This window comes from Amblyraja radiata, chromosome 1 (genome assembly GCF_010909765.2).
Source record: "Amblyraja radiata isolate CabotCenter1 chromosome 1, sAmbRad1.1.pri, whole genome shotgun sequence".
Classification (NCBI taxonomy): domain Eukaryota; kingdom Metazoa; phylum Chordata; class Chondrichthyes; order Rajiformes; family Rajidae; genus Amblyraja; species Amblyraja radiata.
The window spans coordinates 185303908-185320525 of NC_045956.1; the positions used below are offsets into that span (position 1 = coordinate 185303908).

Below are 16618 nucleotides of genomic sequence, written 5' to 3' on the forward strand. Positions count from 1 at the left end.
TGTGGAATTATCTGCCACAGAAGGCAGTGGAGGCCAATTCACTGGATGTTTTCAAGAGAGTTAGATAGAGCTCTTAGGGTTAACAGATAGCGATCTTAAAGATAGCGGAATCAGGGGATATGGGGAGAAGGCAGGAATGGGGTACTGATTGTGGATGATCAGCCATGATCACATTGAATGGTGGTGCTGGCTCGAAGGGCCGAATGGCCTACTCCTGCACCTATTGTCTATTGTCTATAACAGAATCAAGGGATATGGGGAGAAATCAGGAATGGGGTACTGATTTGGGATGATCGGCCATGATCATATTGAATGGCAATTCTGGCTCGAAGGGCTGATCGGCTTACTCCTGCACCTATTGTCTATGTTTCTCTGCTCTCCGAAAATTGACAGAGGTGGAGCTGAAGTTACAAAGTTAGGTCAGTGGGAAGAGGTCTGGCCTGGGTGGTGGTGAAGGCAGATATGTTAGTGGCATTTAAGAGACGTAAATGGGCAGCACGGTGAGTAGAGTAGCTGCCTCACAGCGCCAGAGACACAGGTTCCATCCTGACTACGGGTGCTGTCTGTACGGAGACCCCGTGACCTCCTGGTGCCCCATAGAAACATAGAAAATTGGTGCAGGAGGAGGCCATCGGCCCTTCGAGCCAGCACCGCCATTCATTGTGATCATGGCTGATCGTCCCCAATCTATAACCCGTGCCTGCCTTCTCCCCATATCCCTTGACTCCACTAGCCGCTAGAGCTCTATCTAACTCTCTCTTAAATCCATCCAGTGACTTGGCCTCCACTGCCCTCTGTGGCAGGGAATTCCACAAATTCACAACTATCTGGGTGAAAAAGTTTTTTCTCACCTCAGTCTTAAATGACCTCCCCTTTATTCTCAGACGGTGGCCCCTGGTTCTGGACTCGCCCAACATTGGGAACATTTTTCCTGCATCTAGCTTGACCAGTCCTTTTATAATTTTATACGTTTCTAAACTCCAGTGAACTCCAGCCCCGGTTTCCTCCCACACTCCAAAGACGTACGGGTTTGTACTTTTCTTCAACCAATGTGAACCGATGTGCACAACTTGAATTCTACCTCAATAAGACGTCACCCAATCCTTCTCTCCAGGGATGCTGCCTGTCCCGCTGTGTTACTCCAGCATTTTGTGTCTATCTTCAGTTTAAACCAGCAACTGCAGTTCCTTCCTCCATCTGCCGTCTTCTAACCATCATCCGGGTGAAAACGATCCTTTATCCCCCCTCAACCTCTTACCCCAAATCCATCTTTTCTGGTTTGAAACAAATATTTGACGCCAGGATTAGACAATAGACAATAGGTGCAGGAGTTTGGCCCTTCGAGCCAGCACCGCCATTCAATGTGATCATGGCTGATCATCCACAATCAGTACCCCGTTCCTGCCTTCTCCCCATATCTGCTATTTTTAAGAACCCCATCTAGCTCTCTCTTGAAAGCATCCAGAGAACCCGCCTCCACCGCCCTCTGAGGCAGAGAATTCCACAGACTCACCACTCTCTGTGAGAAAAAGTGTTTCCTCGTCTCCGTTCTAAATGGCTTACTCCTTATTCTTAAACTGTGGCCCCTGGTTCTGGACTCCCCCAACATCGGGAACATATTTCCTGCCTCCAGTGTGTCCAAGCCCTAAACAATCTTATATGTTTCAATGAGACCTCCTCTCATCCTTCTAAACTCCAGAGTGTACAAGCCCAGCCGCTCCATTCTCAAAAGGAGAGATAACAATTGGGGTGCAAGATGAATACAGGAGGGGATGGAATTGAGGGGGGTGTAACTGGGACGCCAGATATCACCGTTGAGCCCTCTGGAGATGTTGTGGGCTTATCAATGAAACGTCAAAGAAGGAGGGTCTCCACCTGATGACCCCGATGACGTACCTACCCTACCTTTCACCACTCCAATCCCACTGCAAATGGCAAGAGTGCCGACTTGTAACAGAGGTTGAAAAATCAAGTCCTATTAGCTCTACCAAGACCACCTCTTATCTGCCTGCGCATAATTCGTATCCCTCCGTTCTCTGCATATCCATGTCCCTTCACAATAGCCTTTTAAATCAGGGGATAGGGGAGTCAGGGGATATGGGGAGAAGGCAGGAACGGGATACTGATTGGGGATGATCAGCTATGATCACATTGAATGGTGGTGCTGGCTCGAAGGGCCGAATGGCCTACTCCTGCACCAATTGCCTATTGTCTAAATGCGGCCATCGTTTTTGAAGATGTGTCATCGTTTTCAATGTTTACTGCGGTTCGGAGTTGAACGCATGCAGAACATTTCTCGAGGGGATGGAAGGGGAGGGTTAGGTCCTGTGATGGTTGTATGTGACTGTGGCGTTAATGGGATCGCTGAACTAAGTTGGCCATGATGGATTTGTTCTCCTTTAGTGCATTTTACAATCTCGGCACATCTCAACACGCCTGGCCGTCAGGGAAGTAGTTTTAAAGTGCATTCACTGTTGAAGGAGATAAAGTAATATGAACAGTATCCACAACAGCAGCCTCTTTCATTTGCATGGTGCCTTTGACATAGCAAAATAATAGGACCAAGTGTTTCATGGAAGCAATATATAACAGCAGTAAATAGCATCCTTGAGAGTGGCATTGTACATTCAAATGGTGGTGCGGAGATCTTCTCATGCATTGATCTTCATGAGCCTGGAAATGGAGTATACGAGTTGGAATACAAAGTGCTGAAGTAACTCAGTGGGTTAGACAGCATTTCTGAAGAATATGAATCAGTGATGTTTCGGGTCGGCACCCTCCTTCAGGCTGATTTTTGGTTTTGTTTAGAGATACAGCGTGGAAACAGGCCCTTTGGCCCACCAGGTCCGCACCGACCAGCGATCCCAGAACACCAACGCCACCCTACACACACCAGGGACAATTTACAAAATGTGTAAGATAGAACTGCAGATGCTGGTTTAAATGGCAGGTAAACACAACATTTGAAAAGTGCTTCATGTGGGCGTGGATCTGGCGTTGGATAAAGTGCAGTTGTGGTCCATTTGAAAAGCATTTGTTGAGGGTGATTCAAACCTTTGTCTACCAAGGGACAATAAACAATAGACAATAGGTGCAGGAGTAGGCCACTCGGCCCTTCGAGCCAGCACCACCATTCAATGTGATCATGGCTCATCATCCAAATCAGTTCCTGTCTTCTCCCCATATCCCCTGACTCCGCTATCTTTAAGAGCCCTATCGAGCTCTCTCTTGAAAGCATCCAGAGAACCGGCCTCCACCGCCCTCTGAGGCAGAGAATTCCACAGACTCACCACTCTCTGTGAGAAAAAGTGTTTCCTCGTCTCCGTTCTAAATGGCTTACTCCTTATTCTTAAACTGTGGCCCCTGGTTCTGGATTCCCCCAACATCGGGAACATGTTTCCTGCCTCTAGTTTGTCCAAGCCCTTAACAATCTTATATGTTTCAATGAGATGCCCTTTCATCCTTCTAAACTCCAGTGTATACAAGCCCAGCCGCTCCATTCTCTCAGCATATGACAGTCCCGCCATCCCGGGAATTAACCTTGTAAACCTACGCTGCACTCCCTCAATAGCAAGAATGTCCTTCCTCAAATTAGGGGACCAAAACTGCACACAATACTCCAGGCAGGTGTGGTCTCACTAGGGCCCTGTACAACTGCAGAAGGATCTCTTTGCTCCTATATTCGGTTTCTCTTGTTATAAAGGCCAACATGCCATTCGCTTTCTTCACTGCCTGCTGTACCTGCATGCTTGAAAAGCTTGTATAACTCAGCGGGACAGCAGTGGAGGCCGATACAATAGTGGTGTTTAAGAGACTTTTGAACAAAACACACGGATATGCACAGAATGGTGGAATATGGTGGAATATGGATGGGACAAATGGATAAGTGTTGACATTGTTGGCCTGCTTGAGCCCCTCTCTTCTCAACTTTAGCCTGCTCTTCCCTCCTGCTTTTGAAGTCACCTTTACCTCCAACAGTAACACCAAAATACCCGATTTCATCTCCACATTGATATAAATTCATAAGTTGATATGTCATTGGACTCCCTCGCCCGATGTTGGGGGAGTCCACAGTTTAAGAATAAGGGGTAGGCTATTTAGAACGGAGATGAGGAAACACATTTTCACCCAGAGAGTTGTGAATCTGTGGAATTCTCTGCCTCAGAAGGCAGTGGAGGCCAATTCTCTGTATGCTTTCAAGAGGGAGCTGGATATGAAAAAGTTCACTTCAAAGATAGACAAAGTACAAATTCTTAAGACCATAGAAAGCTTTAATTTAATGCCTGATGGGTGTGGACCTAGAGACCCAGAGGTAACAGTTTTACGTCTGAAAACTCCAGCAACACACACACACAGAAATACCAGAAAACCGGTGTTAATATACCTACAGACTTAATACCAATTGCATGAGGTAATGTACCAGGAACCATCAGCCACCTCCAAATATGGAGTTGTTTTTCACTCTTTGCCAAAAGCCAGTCATCCCAATGGCATCCTCTGGCTTCTTATTTGATTAACCTCTTCAACTTACATAAAAAACTTGTAAGAGAGCTGTGAACTATTCAACTTACGTAAGAAAAAAACTTGTCATGATGATTTTGGCCAAATCCCATCATGCAATACTATTGGCTTTTTACAACAGGAAAGCTTAAATATGACAACAATCGATTAATAACTAACTCTTTCAGATAGAGCTTTGGAAAGATAGTGGAGTCAGGGGATATGGAGAAGGCAGGAACGGGGTACTGATTGGGGATGATCAGCCATGATCACAGTGAATGGCGGTGCTGGCTCGAAGGGCTGAATGGCCTACTTCTGCACCTATTGTCTGTTGTCTATTATCACGATATTAATTCATAAGTTTATATGGTTATATGTCATAATTAGATTGAATTATGAGCAAACTTAGGAAAGATATTGTCAAGCTGGAAAGGGTACAGAGAAGATTTATGAGGATGTTGCCAGGACTAGAGGGTGTGAGCTATAGGGAGAGGTTGAGTAGGCTGGGTCTCTATTCCTTGGAGCGCAGGAGGATGAGGGGAGATCTTATAGAGGTGTACAAAATCATGAGCGGAATAGATCGGGTAGATGCACAGAGTCTCTTGCCCAGACAAGGTGAATTGAGGACCAGAGGACATTGGTATAAGGTGAGGGGAAAGATTTAATAGGAACCTGAAGGGTAACCTTGTTACACAAAGGGTGGTGGGTGTATGGAACAAGCTATCGGAGGAGGTAGTTGAGGCTGGGACTATCCCAACGTCTAAGAAACGGTTAGACAGGTACATGGATAGGACAGGTTTGGAGGGATCTCCGTCCAGGGATGCTGCCTGTCCCGCTGAAGCTTTTTGTGTCTATCTTCGGTGTCAACCAGCATCTGCAGTTCCTTCCTGCACATGGTTCATGTACGGGTCTGACCCAGTGATTCAGTCTGTCAGTGATGTTGTATTTTTATTTCAGCCGTAATTAAGCTTCGAAGGACTTCTTAAACTCTTATGCTTCAGAGGATGAGAAGTGTGAGTGATCACACCTACAGATTGCAAGAGGAGACAATTAAAGGGACGAGACTGATTATTTTAGAACAAAGTCCATTTTAAATATTCAGATTGTGCGCTGGGCTTGGAGATGAGAGAACGTTTTTTTCCCCACTGCCTCTGACAATGTTTACATCAAGAGGCCTATTTGACAGAATTCATATACGTACTTCCAAAGTTACCATGCCTGTGGTCAGTGTAATATTTCAAATTGCTTTTGTCAGGAGCTGCTTGACTGCCCATGCAGTCCCGAAAGATGACATTGAGCTTCCGTCACCTGTCGCTACATAGAGCCACACCGCACAGAAACAGGCCCTTCGGCCCACCATGTCCATGCCGACCAGGATGCCCCATCTACTACGCTAATCCCATTTGCCCTTATTCTTTAGACTTTAGAGATACAGCACGGAAACAGGCCCTTCGACCCAATAAGTCCCCATTTAAGCTAGTTCTTGCCCATGTTTGGTCCATATCCTTTAGAGAAAAAGCAAGGAAACAGGCCCATCGGCCCACCGAGTCCACGCGACCAGCGATCTCCACATGCACTAGCACTATCCTACATACCCGGGAAAGTTTACTACTTTTTTACCGCAAACCAATTAACCTACAAGCCTGTTTGTCTTTGGAGTTTGGGAGGAAACCGGAGCACCCAGAGAAAACCCACGCAGTTACAGGGAGAACGTGAAAACTCCGTACAGACAGCACCCGAGGTCAGGATTGAACCCGGGTCTCCGCAGCTGTAAAACAGCAAATCTACCGCTGCGCCACCCTCCAATCCATGTACATGGCCAAATGGTCTTTTGAATGCTGTTATAGTACCAGCCTCAACTACCTCCTCTGGCAACTCGTTCCACACACCCACCTCCCTCTGTGTGTAACAGTTCCCCTCGGATTCCTGTTAAATCATTCCCCTCTCAGCTAAAACCTACAATATGTCCTCCAGTTCTTGATTCCCCCTGCTCTGAGTAAGAGCATTCAGAACCATTCGCCAGTTCCCGTGGCCTTCCACAGTGCGGGGCCTTCAGGAGTTCGCGGGGAATGTCACATTTTATCACCGATTTGTGCCGCTGGCTCTCATGGACTGTTTGTAAGTTTTTCTTCGCCTTTGCAGCGCCCATATGAGGGCCCCCTTTCGGGTGCTGCAGCATGGGCCTACTACTTTTGTTTTGGACATGGGGGGGGGCGGGGTCTGCGGGAGACTGTGTCTGTGGCACTTTGAACCAGGCCCATTTGGACCGTAGCGAGCCGGTACAGGTGTCCCAGCCTCGCCGTTGTCGTGGGTGTCTGCCGTCCCGGTTGCCCCGAGTTTGTCCATACCGGGCGGGTCCCCTGTGCGTGGGGACGTATGTACGATGTACAGCCACTTTGTTCGTCTTCACTTTCGGTTTCGTGCCTTTGGTTCTGGGGGAGGGGGGGGTCCTGTGGCGCCCCCTGCTGGTGCGAACTCTCGGCTCTAGGGGTTGGTCACGTGACTTGGTTCGTCGGGAGGAGCGGGTCACGGGGCTTCCTTGGGATATATATTTCGGGTCGGGAACGCCCGTGCCCCTGGTTGTGGTGTTTGGGAGCTGTCCTGCGTATTACTATGGGACGACAGATGGCACAATGGGCTAAGTGTTCGGCTGGCAACTGGAAGGTAGCCGGTTCGAATCCCGCTTGGAGTGCATACTGTCGTTGTGTCCTTGGGCAAGACACTTCACCCACCTTTGCCTGTGTGTGAATGTGTGTGAGTGACTGGTGGTGGTCGGAGGGGCCGTAGGCGCAGATTGGCAGCCACGCTTCCGTCAGTCTGCCCCAGGGCAGCTGTGGCTACAGAAGTAGCTCACCACCACCGAGTGTGACTGAGGAGTGAATGAATAATGTGATGTAAAGCGCCTTGAGTATTAGAAAGGCGCTATATAAATCCCATCCATTATTATTATTATTACTAACAAAGAACTCTTTGTGTGAGAACTGGTGTCCCGCTTCACCCTAGTGATTTTATACACTCCTATAAGATCACCCCTCATCCTCCTGCGCTCCAAGGAATAGAATCCCAGCCTGCTCAACCGCTCCCTGCAGCGCCAGTCAGCCATTCGAGTCACTAATTTCAGGAAGGACGTTCTTGCTATTGAGGGAGTGCAGCATAGGTTTACAAGGTTAATTCCCGGGGTGGCGGGACTGTCATATGCTGAGAGAATGGAGCGGCTGGGCTTGTACACTCTGGAGTTTAGAAGGATGAGAGGGTATCTCATTGAAACATGTAAGATTGTTAAGGGCTTGGACCCGCTAGAGGCAGGAAACATATTCCCGATGTTGGGGGAGTCCAGAACCAGGGGCCACAGTTTAAAAATAAGGAGTAAGCCATTTAGAACGGAGATGAGAAAACACTTTTTCTCACAGAGAGTAGTGAGTCTGCGGAATTCTCTGCCTCAGAGGGCGGTGGAGGCAGGTTAACCATATAACCATATAACAATTACAGCACGGAAACAGGCCATCTCGGCCCTACAAGTCCGTGCCGAACAACTTTTTTCCCTTAGTCCCACCTGCCACTGTTCTCTGGATGCTTTCAAGAGAGAGCTAGATAGGGCTCTTAAAAATAGCGGAGTCAGGGGATATGGGGGGAAGGCAGGAACGGGGTACTGATTGTGGATGATCAGCCATGATCACATTGAATGGCGGTGCTGGCTCGAAGGGCCTAATGGCCTACTCCTGCACCCATTGTCTATTGTCTATTGTCTATTGAGTCCTGGTAGCATCCCCAGTAAATCCTCTCTGCACTCATTCCAGTTTAACGACATCCTTCTGGTGGCACTGTGACCAAAAACTGAGCGTGGTACTCCAGTTAAACTCCATCTGCCAAAGTTCCGTCCAACACTTCCCATCTGATGAAAGCTTTAATTGAATAATAGCCGGTCATATATAGTGCGGTGATGAAGGCAGGTCAGAGTCTGGGTTGCAGTGCAGCAAGTGATTTATACGCTGTCACCACAGGGCACTGTCACTAGCTGCAGGGGCAGCGGACAGGGATGGATGCAGTGACGCATTCCTCACTAGCCTGGGTGAGTTCAGCTCAAACACTTGACACCGGGCAGCATCGAGCCGTCCGCTTGGTTCCGTGCCGATCCATCAGGCTAAACATTCCCTCTCTCCCCCCCCAGCACTCACTGCAGTCTGTGCTGTCAATAGACAATAGGCAATAGACAATAGACGGACCACCGACCTTCGACCCAGCACCGCATTCAATGTGATCATGGCTGATCATCCACAATCAGTACCCCGTTCCTGCCTTCTCCCCATATCCCCTGACTCCACTATCTTCAAGAGCCCTATCTAGCTCTCTCTTGAAAGCATCCAGAGAACCGGCCTCCACCGCCCTCTGAGGCAGAGAATTCCACAGACTCACCACTCTCTGTGAGAAAAAGTGTTTCCTCGTCTCCGTTCTAAATGGCTTACTCCTTATTCTTAAACTGTGGCCCCTGGTTCTGGACTCCCTCAACATTGAGAACATGTTTCCTGCCTCTAGTGTGTCCAAGCCCTTAACAATCTTATATGTTTCAATGAGGTGCCCTCTCATCCTTCTAAACTCCAGAGTATACAAGCCCAGCTGCTCCATTCTCTCAGCATATGACAGTCCTGCCATCCCGGGAATTAACCTTGTAAACCTACGCTGCACTCCCTCAATAGCAAGAATAATCATGTATTGTCTTTCCGCTGACTGGTTAGCACGCAACAAAAAGCTTTACACTGTACCTCAGTACGCGTGACAATAAACTAAACTGAAACTGAAACTGCATAGTTGCCGGACCAGAGTAGGGGAATCAAGATCCAGAGGACATAGGTTTAAGGTGAGGGTGGGGGGAGGGGAAAATGATTAAATCGGAACCTGAGGGACAACTATTTTACACAAAGTTTGGTGGGTGCATGGAACGAGCTGCCGGAGGATGTAGTGGAGGCAGGTAGGTGCTATCACAACGTTCAAAAAAAAATTTGAACAAGTACATGGATAGGATAGATTTAGAGGGATATGGGGCAAACACTGTGTTGCTGGGGCATGTTGGGCAAGTTGAGTCGAAGGACTCCATATTTTTCCGTTCGAGAAATTTCCCACTGAGCTGCCCAAGAGATCTTGGCGATTAGAGCACCCTCATGGTTATGGGGTGGAGGGACAGCTGGTAAAGCCGCTGCTTGTGACATCCTTGTGACATCCTTGTGACATCGCTCAAAGACATCCTTGTGATTGAGGCAGTGCAGCGTAGGTTCACGAGATTGATCCCTGGGATGGCGGGACTGTCATATGAGGAAAGATTGAAAAGACTAGGCTTGTATTCACTTTAGTTTAGAAGGATGAGGGGATATCTTATAGAAACATATACAATTATAAAAGAACTGGACAAGCTAGATGCAGGAAAAATGTTCCCAATGTTGGGCGAGTCCAGAACCAGGGGCCACAGTCTTAGAATAAAGGGGAGGTCATTTACGACTGAGGTGAGAAAAAACTTTTTCACCCAGAGAGTTGTGAATTTATGGAATTCCCTGCCACAGAGGGCAGTGGAGGCCAAGTCACTGGATGGATTTAAGAGAGAGTTAGATAGAGCTCTAGAGGCTAGTGGAGTCAAGGGATATGGGGAGAAGGCAGGCACGGGTTATTGATTGGGGACGGTCAGCCATGATCACAATGAATGGCGGTGCTGGCTCGAAGGGCCGAATGGACTCCTCCAGCACCTATTTTCTATGTTTCTATGTTTCTATGCTGAACACCTCTGCTCAGTCCGCCTAGACCTACCTGATCTTCCGGTTGCTCTGCACTTCAACCCCCTCCCATTCGCAAATACCAACCTCTCTGCCCTGGGCCTCCACCAATGTCATGAGTGTGGCCACACACAAATTGGAGGAACAGCACCTCATATTTTGTTTGGTCAGCTTACACCCCAGCGGCATGAACATTGACTTCTCTAACTTCATAACCCTTGCACCCCATCTCTTTCCATCCCTCTCCCTTCCCAATTCTCCGACCAGTCTGACTGTCATCCTGATTAAAATTTACACAGTATGCCTCGTTGTCACCTTCCTCCAGCTAACAATAATCTATTCTACATTTTCCTTATGTCCCCATCGATCTCTCGTTTTCACACCTTACCCTTCCATATCCTTCATTTTCCTCTCCCCTGACTCTCGGTCTTAAGCAGGGTGTCAAACAGAAACGTCACCCATTCCGCCTCTCCAGAGATGCTGCCTGTCCTGCTGAGTTGCTCCAGCGTTTAGTGTTTGTCTCTGGATATACCCTCCTCCACTTAAGGAATGCGGTGAGGGTTGTGTATTATCGGGGCGGCCACATTTGGAGTACTGTGTTCAGTTTTAGTCACCCTGCTATAGGAAGTTTCTAGAGAGTCACAAGACCAAGAGGGACCCATTGGGCCCCATTCCCCCGATGCAATATTCCGCCACTCACCCGATCCCCCAACGCAATATTCCACCACTCACGCATACCCCCCAACTGGGCAGGCACGGCTCATTTCCCCTCATCCCCAGCACTCCCTCTCCCTCCTCTTCACCCTCCCTCTTCTTTCCCCTCTCTTCCTCCCCTCCCCCACTCAGAATAAGTGTCCATTCTAATTGTCTATTCTATATCGTGTTGTTACTGGCGAACGAAGCACCAAGGCAAATTCCTTGTATGTGTACATAGACCACTAAAATGTATTGATGAATCAATTAATCAACCAATCAATTAATTAATTAATCAATCGATTAACTGATTGATTAATTAATTAATTGGTTGACTGGCCGGCCAATTAATCAATTAATTAATTAATTATTTAGCTGCTTAATTGGTTAATTGATTAATCAATTAATCAGTTAATTAATTAATTCATTAATTTATTCATTAACGTCCAGTAAAGTCAGATTAAAGATATTCAAAGGTCTCCAATGAGATAGATGGACTCCAATGAGGGCCTTAAGAGGATGTTACCAGGATTAGAGGGTGTGAGCTATAGTGAGAGGTTGAGTAGGCTGGGTCTCTATTCCATGGAGCACAGGAGGATGAGGGGATGATCTTGTAGTGTATAAAATCATGAGAGGAATAGATCGGGTAGACGCAGAGTCTCTTGCCCAGAGTAGGTGAATCGAGGACCAGAGGACATAGTTTTAAGATGAAGGGGAAAAGATTTAATAGGAATCTGAGGGGTAACTTTTTCACACAAAGGGTGGTGGGTGCATGGAACGAGCTGCCAGAGAAAGTAGTTGAAGTAGGGGCTATCGCAACGTTTGGAAGGATATGGACCAAACGAGGGCAGGTCGGACTAGTGTAGCTGGGACATGTTGGCCAGTGTGGGCAAGTTGGGCTGAAGGGCTTGTTTCCACACTGTATCACTCTATGACTAGTGCAGCTGGGACATGTTGGCCAGTGTGGGCAAGTTGGGCTGAAGGGCCTGTTTCCACACTGTATCACTCTATGACTAGTGTAGCTGGGACATGTTGGCCGGTGTGGGCATGATGGGCTGAAGGGCCTGTTTCCACACCATATCACTCTATTACTAGTGTAGCTGGGACATGTTGGCCAGTGTGGGCGAGTTGGGCTGAAGAGCCTGTTTCCATAATGTATCACTCTGTGAGTTTATCTCTCCAGCTGGAGAGGGGATGGTTCATTTTTCTGATAACAGCTGAAAAGAAACTGTCTGTGAATCTGGAGGAATGCATTTATAATACTTCTGTTCTTCTTGCCCGATGGGAGAGGGGAGAGGAGGGAGTGACCGGGGGGTGAGCCTGGTACTTGATGATGCTGCTGGCCTTGCCGAGGCAACGCGAGGTGTAGATGGAGTCTATGGAAGGGAGGTTGGTGTGTGTGATGGTCTGGGCTGCGTCCACAACTCTCTACAATTCCTTGCGTTCTCGGATGGAGCTGTTCCCAAACGACAAAACGCCTTTCTGTGGCGCATCTGTGGAATTTGGCGAGGGTTGCTGGGGAGACACGTCAAACTTCTTAAACCAAAGAAGGTAGGGATTGAGAGAGACCGAGTAATGAACAGGAGGGACGGAGAAGGACCAGACGCAGCGAAGAATCTGATTTTGTGCTGTTGATCTGCTGGATGTCCCAAGGTTTAATAACAGAAACATAGAAAATAGGTGCAGGAGGAGGCCATTCGGCCCTTTGAGCCAGCACCGCCATTCATTGTGATCGTGGCTGATCATCCACTATCAATAACCCGTGCCTGCCTTCTCCCCATATCCCTTGACTCCACTAGCCCCTAGAGCTCTATCTAACTCTCTCTTAAATCCATCCAGTGACTTGGCCTCCACTGCGCTCTGTGGCAGGGAATTTCACAAATTCACAACTCTCTGGGTGAAAACGTTTTTTCTCACTTCAGTCTTAAATGAACTCCTCTTTATTCTAAGACTGTGGTCCCTGGTTCTGGACTCGCCCAACATTGGGAAAAATTTTCCTGCATCTAGCTTGTCCAGTCCTTTTATAATTTTATATATTTCTATAAGATACCCTCTCATCCTTCTAGTAGTTGATCTACAGGATGACCCAAAACCAACAGAGGGCTCTTTGTGGGGTCGTTCCAATGGCAGTGTAGGAGAGGTTGGCTGCGGGTTGTGACCCTTCCTCAGACCGAATAACACTGAATGGTGAGAGGCCTGGATCGAGTGGATGTGGAGAGGATGTTTCCACCAGTGGGAGAGTCTAGGACCAGAGGTCACAGCCTCAGAATTAAAGGACGTTCCATTGGAAAGGAGATGAGAAGGAATTTATTGAGTCAGAGGGCCATGAATCTGTGGAATTCTTTGTCACAGTTTGGGCCGAAGGCTGCATGGAGCAGGACTCTAAAGGGCCTGTCCCACGAGCATGCGACTGCATGCGGCGAGCGCGACCAAACCAGAAGCGGGGGCCGTGCGGAGGTCGAGTGATCCCCGTACAGGGCCTGTCCCACCAGCATGCGACTGCATGCGGCAAGCGCGACCAAACCGGAAGCGGGGGCCGTGCGGAGGTGGTGTGATCCCGTACGAGTTGACGTGAAGTTCGAGCGAAGTCCGCGGGATGTTCACGCTAGGCGTACGCCGTCAAGACGCTGCGTACGGCGTCGAGGCATTGCGTACGGTGTCGAGGCGGCTGTGGGCCGGCAGGCCGTTGCCGCGCAGAATTTTTGAACACGGTCAGTTTTTCGGAGCCCCGCGCTATGTCGGGACCAGCGCCGCACAACTCCATACGGCTCCGGCGATCGAAGTGGGACTGGACCCACGAGGCCGTACGGCTCAAGCGACCACGTTAGGTCGCGCTTGCCGCATGGAGTCGCATGCTCGTTGGACAGGCCCTTAACTAACTCCTCTCCCCCGCCCAAACTATTACAGCTTCGATCATGATTACTGCCACTGACTGCTCCGGCGTTCTTATGGCATGCACATGTATTTCAAAGGAAAATGAACCATCTGTCCATTCAGAGAGCAAGCTTTGAGCTGTTTGCAGGTGTAAACATTAATTGTGTATATTCTTTATTCATGCAGAAGTTAGTGCCACTAATGGCCAGTCTTTTGCACGGCCTCTGAATAATAAGACTCCTTTTATTCCCCCCTATAGTCCATTTATTATCTTTACCTTTCCCAGGGAAAACCTTAGTCCAGAACCAAGGGCCACAGTTTAAGAATAAGGAGTAAGCCATTTAGAACGGAGACGAGGAAACACTTTTTCACCCAGAGAGTGGTGAGTCTGTGGAATTCTCTGCCTCAGAAGTGGAGGTCAATTCACTGGATGTTTTCAAGAGAGATCTAGATAGGGCTCTTAAAAATAGCAGAGTCAGGGGATATGGGGAGAAGGCAGGAACGGGGTACTGATTGGGGATGATCAGCCATGATCACATTGAATGGTGGAGCTGGCTCGAAGGGCCGAATGGCCTACTCCTGCACCTGTTGTCTATTGTCTATTGAAGCAGACCCTTCAGGCTCTTGAGTCCATTCTGACACTCTAGTATCTGATATCCCATATTTGCACCCATGGCTGTGCACTCACGGTGATTTACAGAGGCCAATGAACCAACAAATCCGAGCATCTTTGGGACATGGGTGGAAACCGGAGCACCCGGAGTAAACCCCTAAGGTCACAGAGAAAACCTGCAAGCTCCACATAGACAGTAGCTGAGGTTGGGAACGAATCAGGATCGCTGGTGCTGTGAGAAAGCAGCTGTACCACCAAGCAACCCCTGGTTCCACGTTGGGTCAAAAAGAGATACAGCGGACAAACAGGCCATTCGGCCCACCGAGTACATGCTGAGCACCAGGCACCATTTACACTAATCCCAACCTGATTACATTTTGCTGTCGAAACCTCGCTGCAAAAGATGGAGGTGGTGATGGTGGGATATCAGGAAAGAATCGATATAACCAATGGCTTACCGAGGTTGTACCACATCTCACGGATGGCTGCTCCGATGACACCTCTCATATCTCCGTACCTGTAGAAAGTAGGAAGACATGCGTTAGTCGTGGTGCTCTATCCACCCCTCCTCATCTGGCCCCAGTGGGAGAGTCCAAGACCAGAGGGCACAGCTGCAGAAATGAAGGACGTTCCTTTAGGAAGGAGATGTCAGCTGATCTACATCGGTGAGACCAAGCGCAGGTTTGGCGATCGCTTCGCCCAACACATCCGCTCGGTCCGCTTTAACCAACCTGATCTCCCAGTGGCTCAGCACTTCAACTCCCCCTCCCATTCCCAATCCGACCTTTCTGTCCTGGGCCTCCTCCATGACAGTCCCGCCATCCCAGGGATCAATCTCGTGAACCTACGCTGCACTGCCTCAATCACAAGGATGTCCCTCCTCAAATTAGGAGACCAAAACTGTACACAATACTACAGATGTGGTCTCACCAGAGCCCTATACATATGACATAACATGTGCGAAAGACTGGTGCATTCACTCTATGTGTGAGCCTCATGATCCGATAGACCTCTACAAGATTCCCTCAACACAACACTTGGTGGACAGACAGCAGGAGGTCAGTGGGAGGATTCTCACTTGCAGAGGATGGCTGCTCGCTTGGCGTTAGAGAAGTTCTCCAGTTGCAGAGATTCCTGAGTCAGGAAGGCCACGGCAAGATGAAAGTAATTGTTCCAGAGCTGTGAGGAGGAGAAGAAGGGACAGAAGATTAGTCTTATGACAATAGACAGTCGACAATAGACAATAGGTGCAGGAGTAGGCCATTCGGCCCTTCGAGCCAGCACCGCCATTCAATGTGATCATGGCTGATCATCCCCAATCAGTACCCCGTTCCTGCCTTCTCCCCATATCCCCTGACTCCGTTATCTTTAAGAGCCCTATCTAGCTCTCTCTTGAAAGCATCCAGAGAACCTGCCTCCACCGCCCTCTGAGGCAGAGAATTCCACAGACTCACCACTCTCTGTGAGGATAAAGTGTTTCCTCGTCTCCGTTCTTAATGGCTTAGTCCTTATTCTTAAACTGTGGGCCCTGGTTCTGGACTCCCCCAACATCGGGCAGGTACATGGATAGGACAGGTTTGGAGGGATTTGGACCAAACAAGGGCATGTGGGACTGGTGTAGCTGGGACATGTTGGCCGGTGTGGGCAGGTTGGGCCGAAGGGTCTGTTTCCCACACTGTATCACTCTATGACTATGACACATTCTGTAGTCGGAGTACAAAGGCTGGAACGCTCTATGTGGAGATAGGCAGGTATCACAGTGTAAAACATTGTTCCTTTGAGCATACCTGCAGTTCAAAACTGGAGCTGTTCAAAAACATGTTATTCAACGTTTCTGCATACTGGTTGATGGCACGTAGGAAAACCCTGCGGAGGTGGGAAATACAATCAGATGATTATCAAAGGCAAACTCCACACGGACAGCATCAGCAAGCGTGGGTGACAGGTAAGGAAGGCATCGAGAGAGATTTACATAGAAACATAGAAAATAGGTGCAGGAGGAGGCCATTCGGCCCTTCGAGCCAGCACCGTCATTCATTGTGATCATGGCTGATCGTCCCCAATCAATAACCCGTGCCTGCCTTCTCCCCATATCCCTTGACTCCACTAGCCCCTAGAGCTCTATCTAACTCTCTCTTAAATCCATCCAGTGACTTGGCCTCCACTGCCCTCTGTGGAA

The 16618-nt window shown here is 48.6% G+C and overlaps 1 protein-coding gene across 1 annotated transcript in view; it reads right to left on the minus strand.

Moving 5' to 3' along the window:
* LOC116987847 (dedicator of cytokinesis protein 2-like) overlaps nt 1-16618 on the minus strand; it is a 1012655-nt gene that overhangs the window by 165978 nt on the left and 830059 nt on the right. The window contains exons 32-34 of the mRNA XM_033044139.1: nt 16227-16305; nt 15518-15618; nt 14898-14956 (exon numbers count right to left, since the gene is read on the minus strand). Of these exons, the coding sequence (XP_032900030.1) occupies nt 14898-14956; nt 15518-15618; nt 16227-16305 (239 nt within the window). The remainder of the gene's footprint in view (nt 1-14897; nt 14957-15517; nt 15619-16226; nt 16306-16618) is intronic.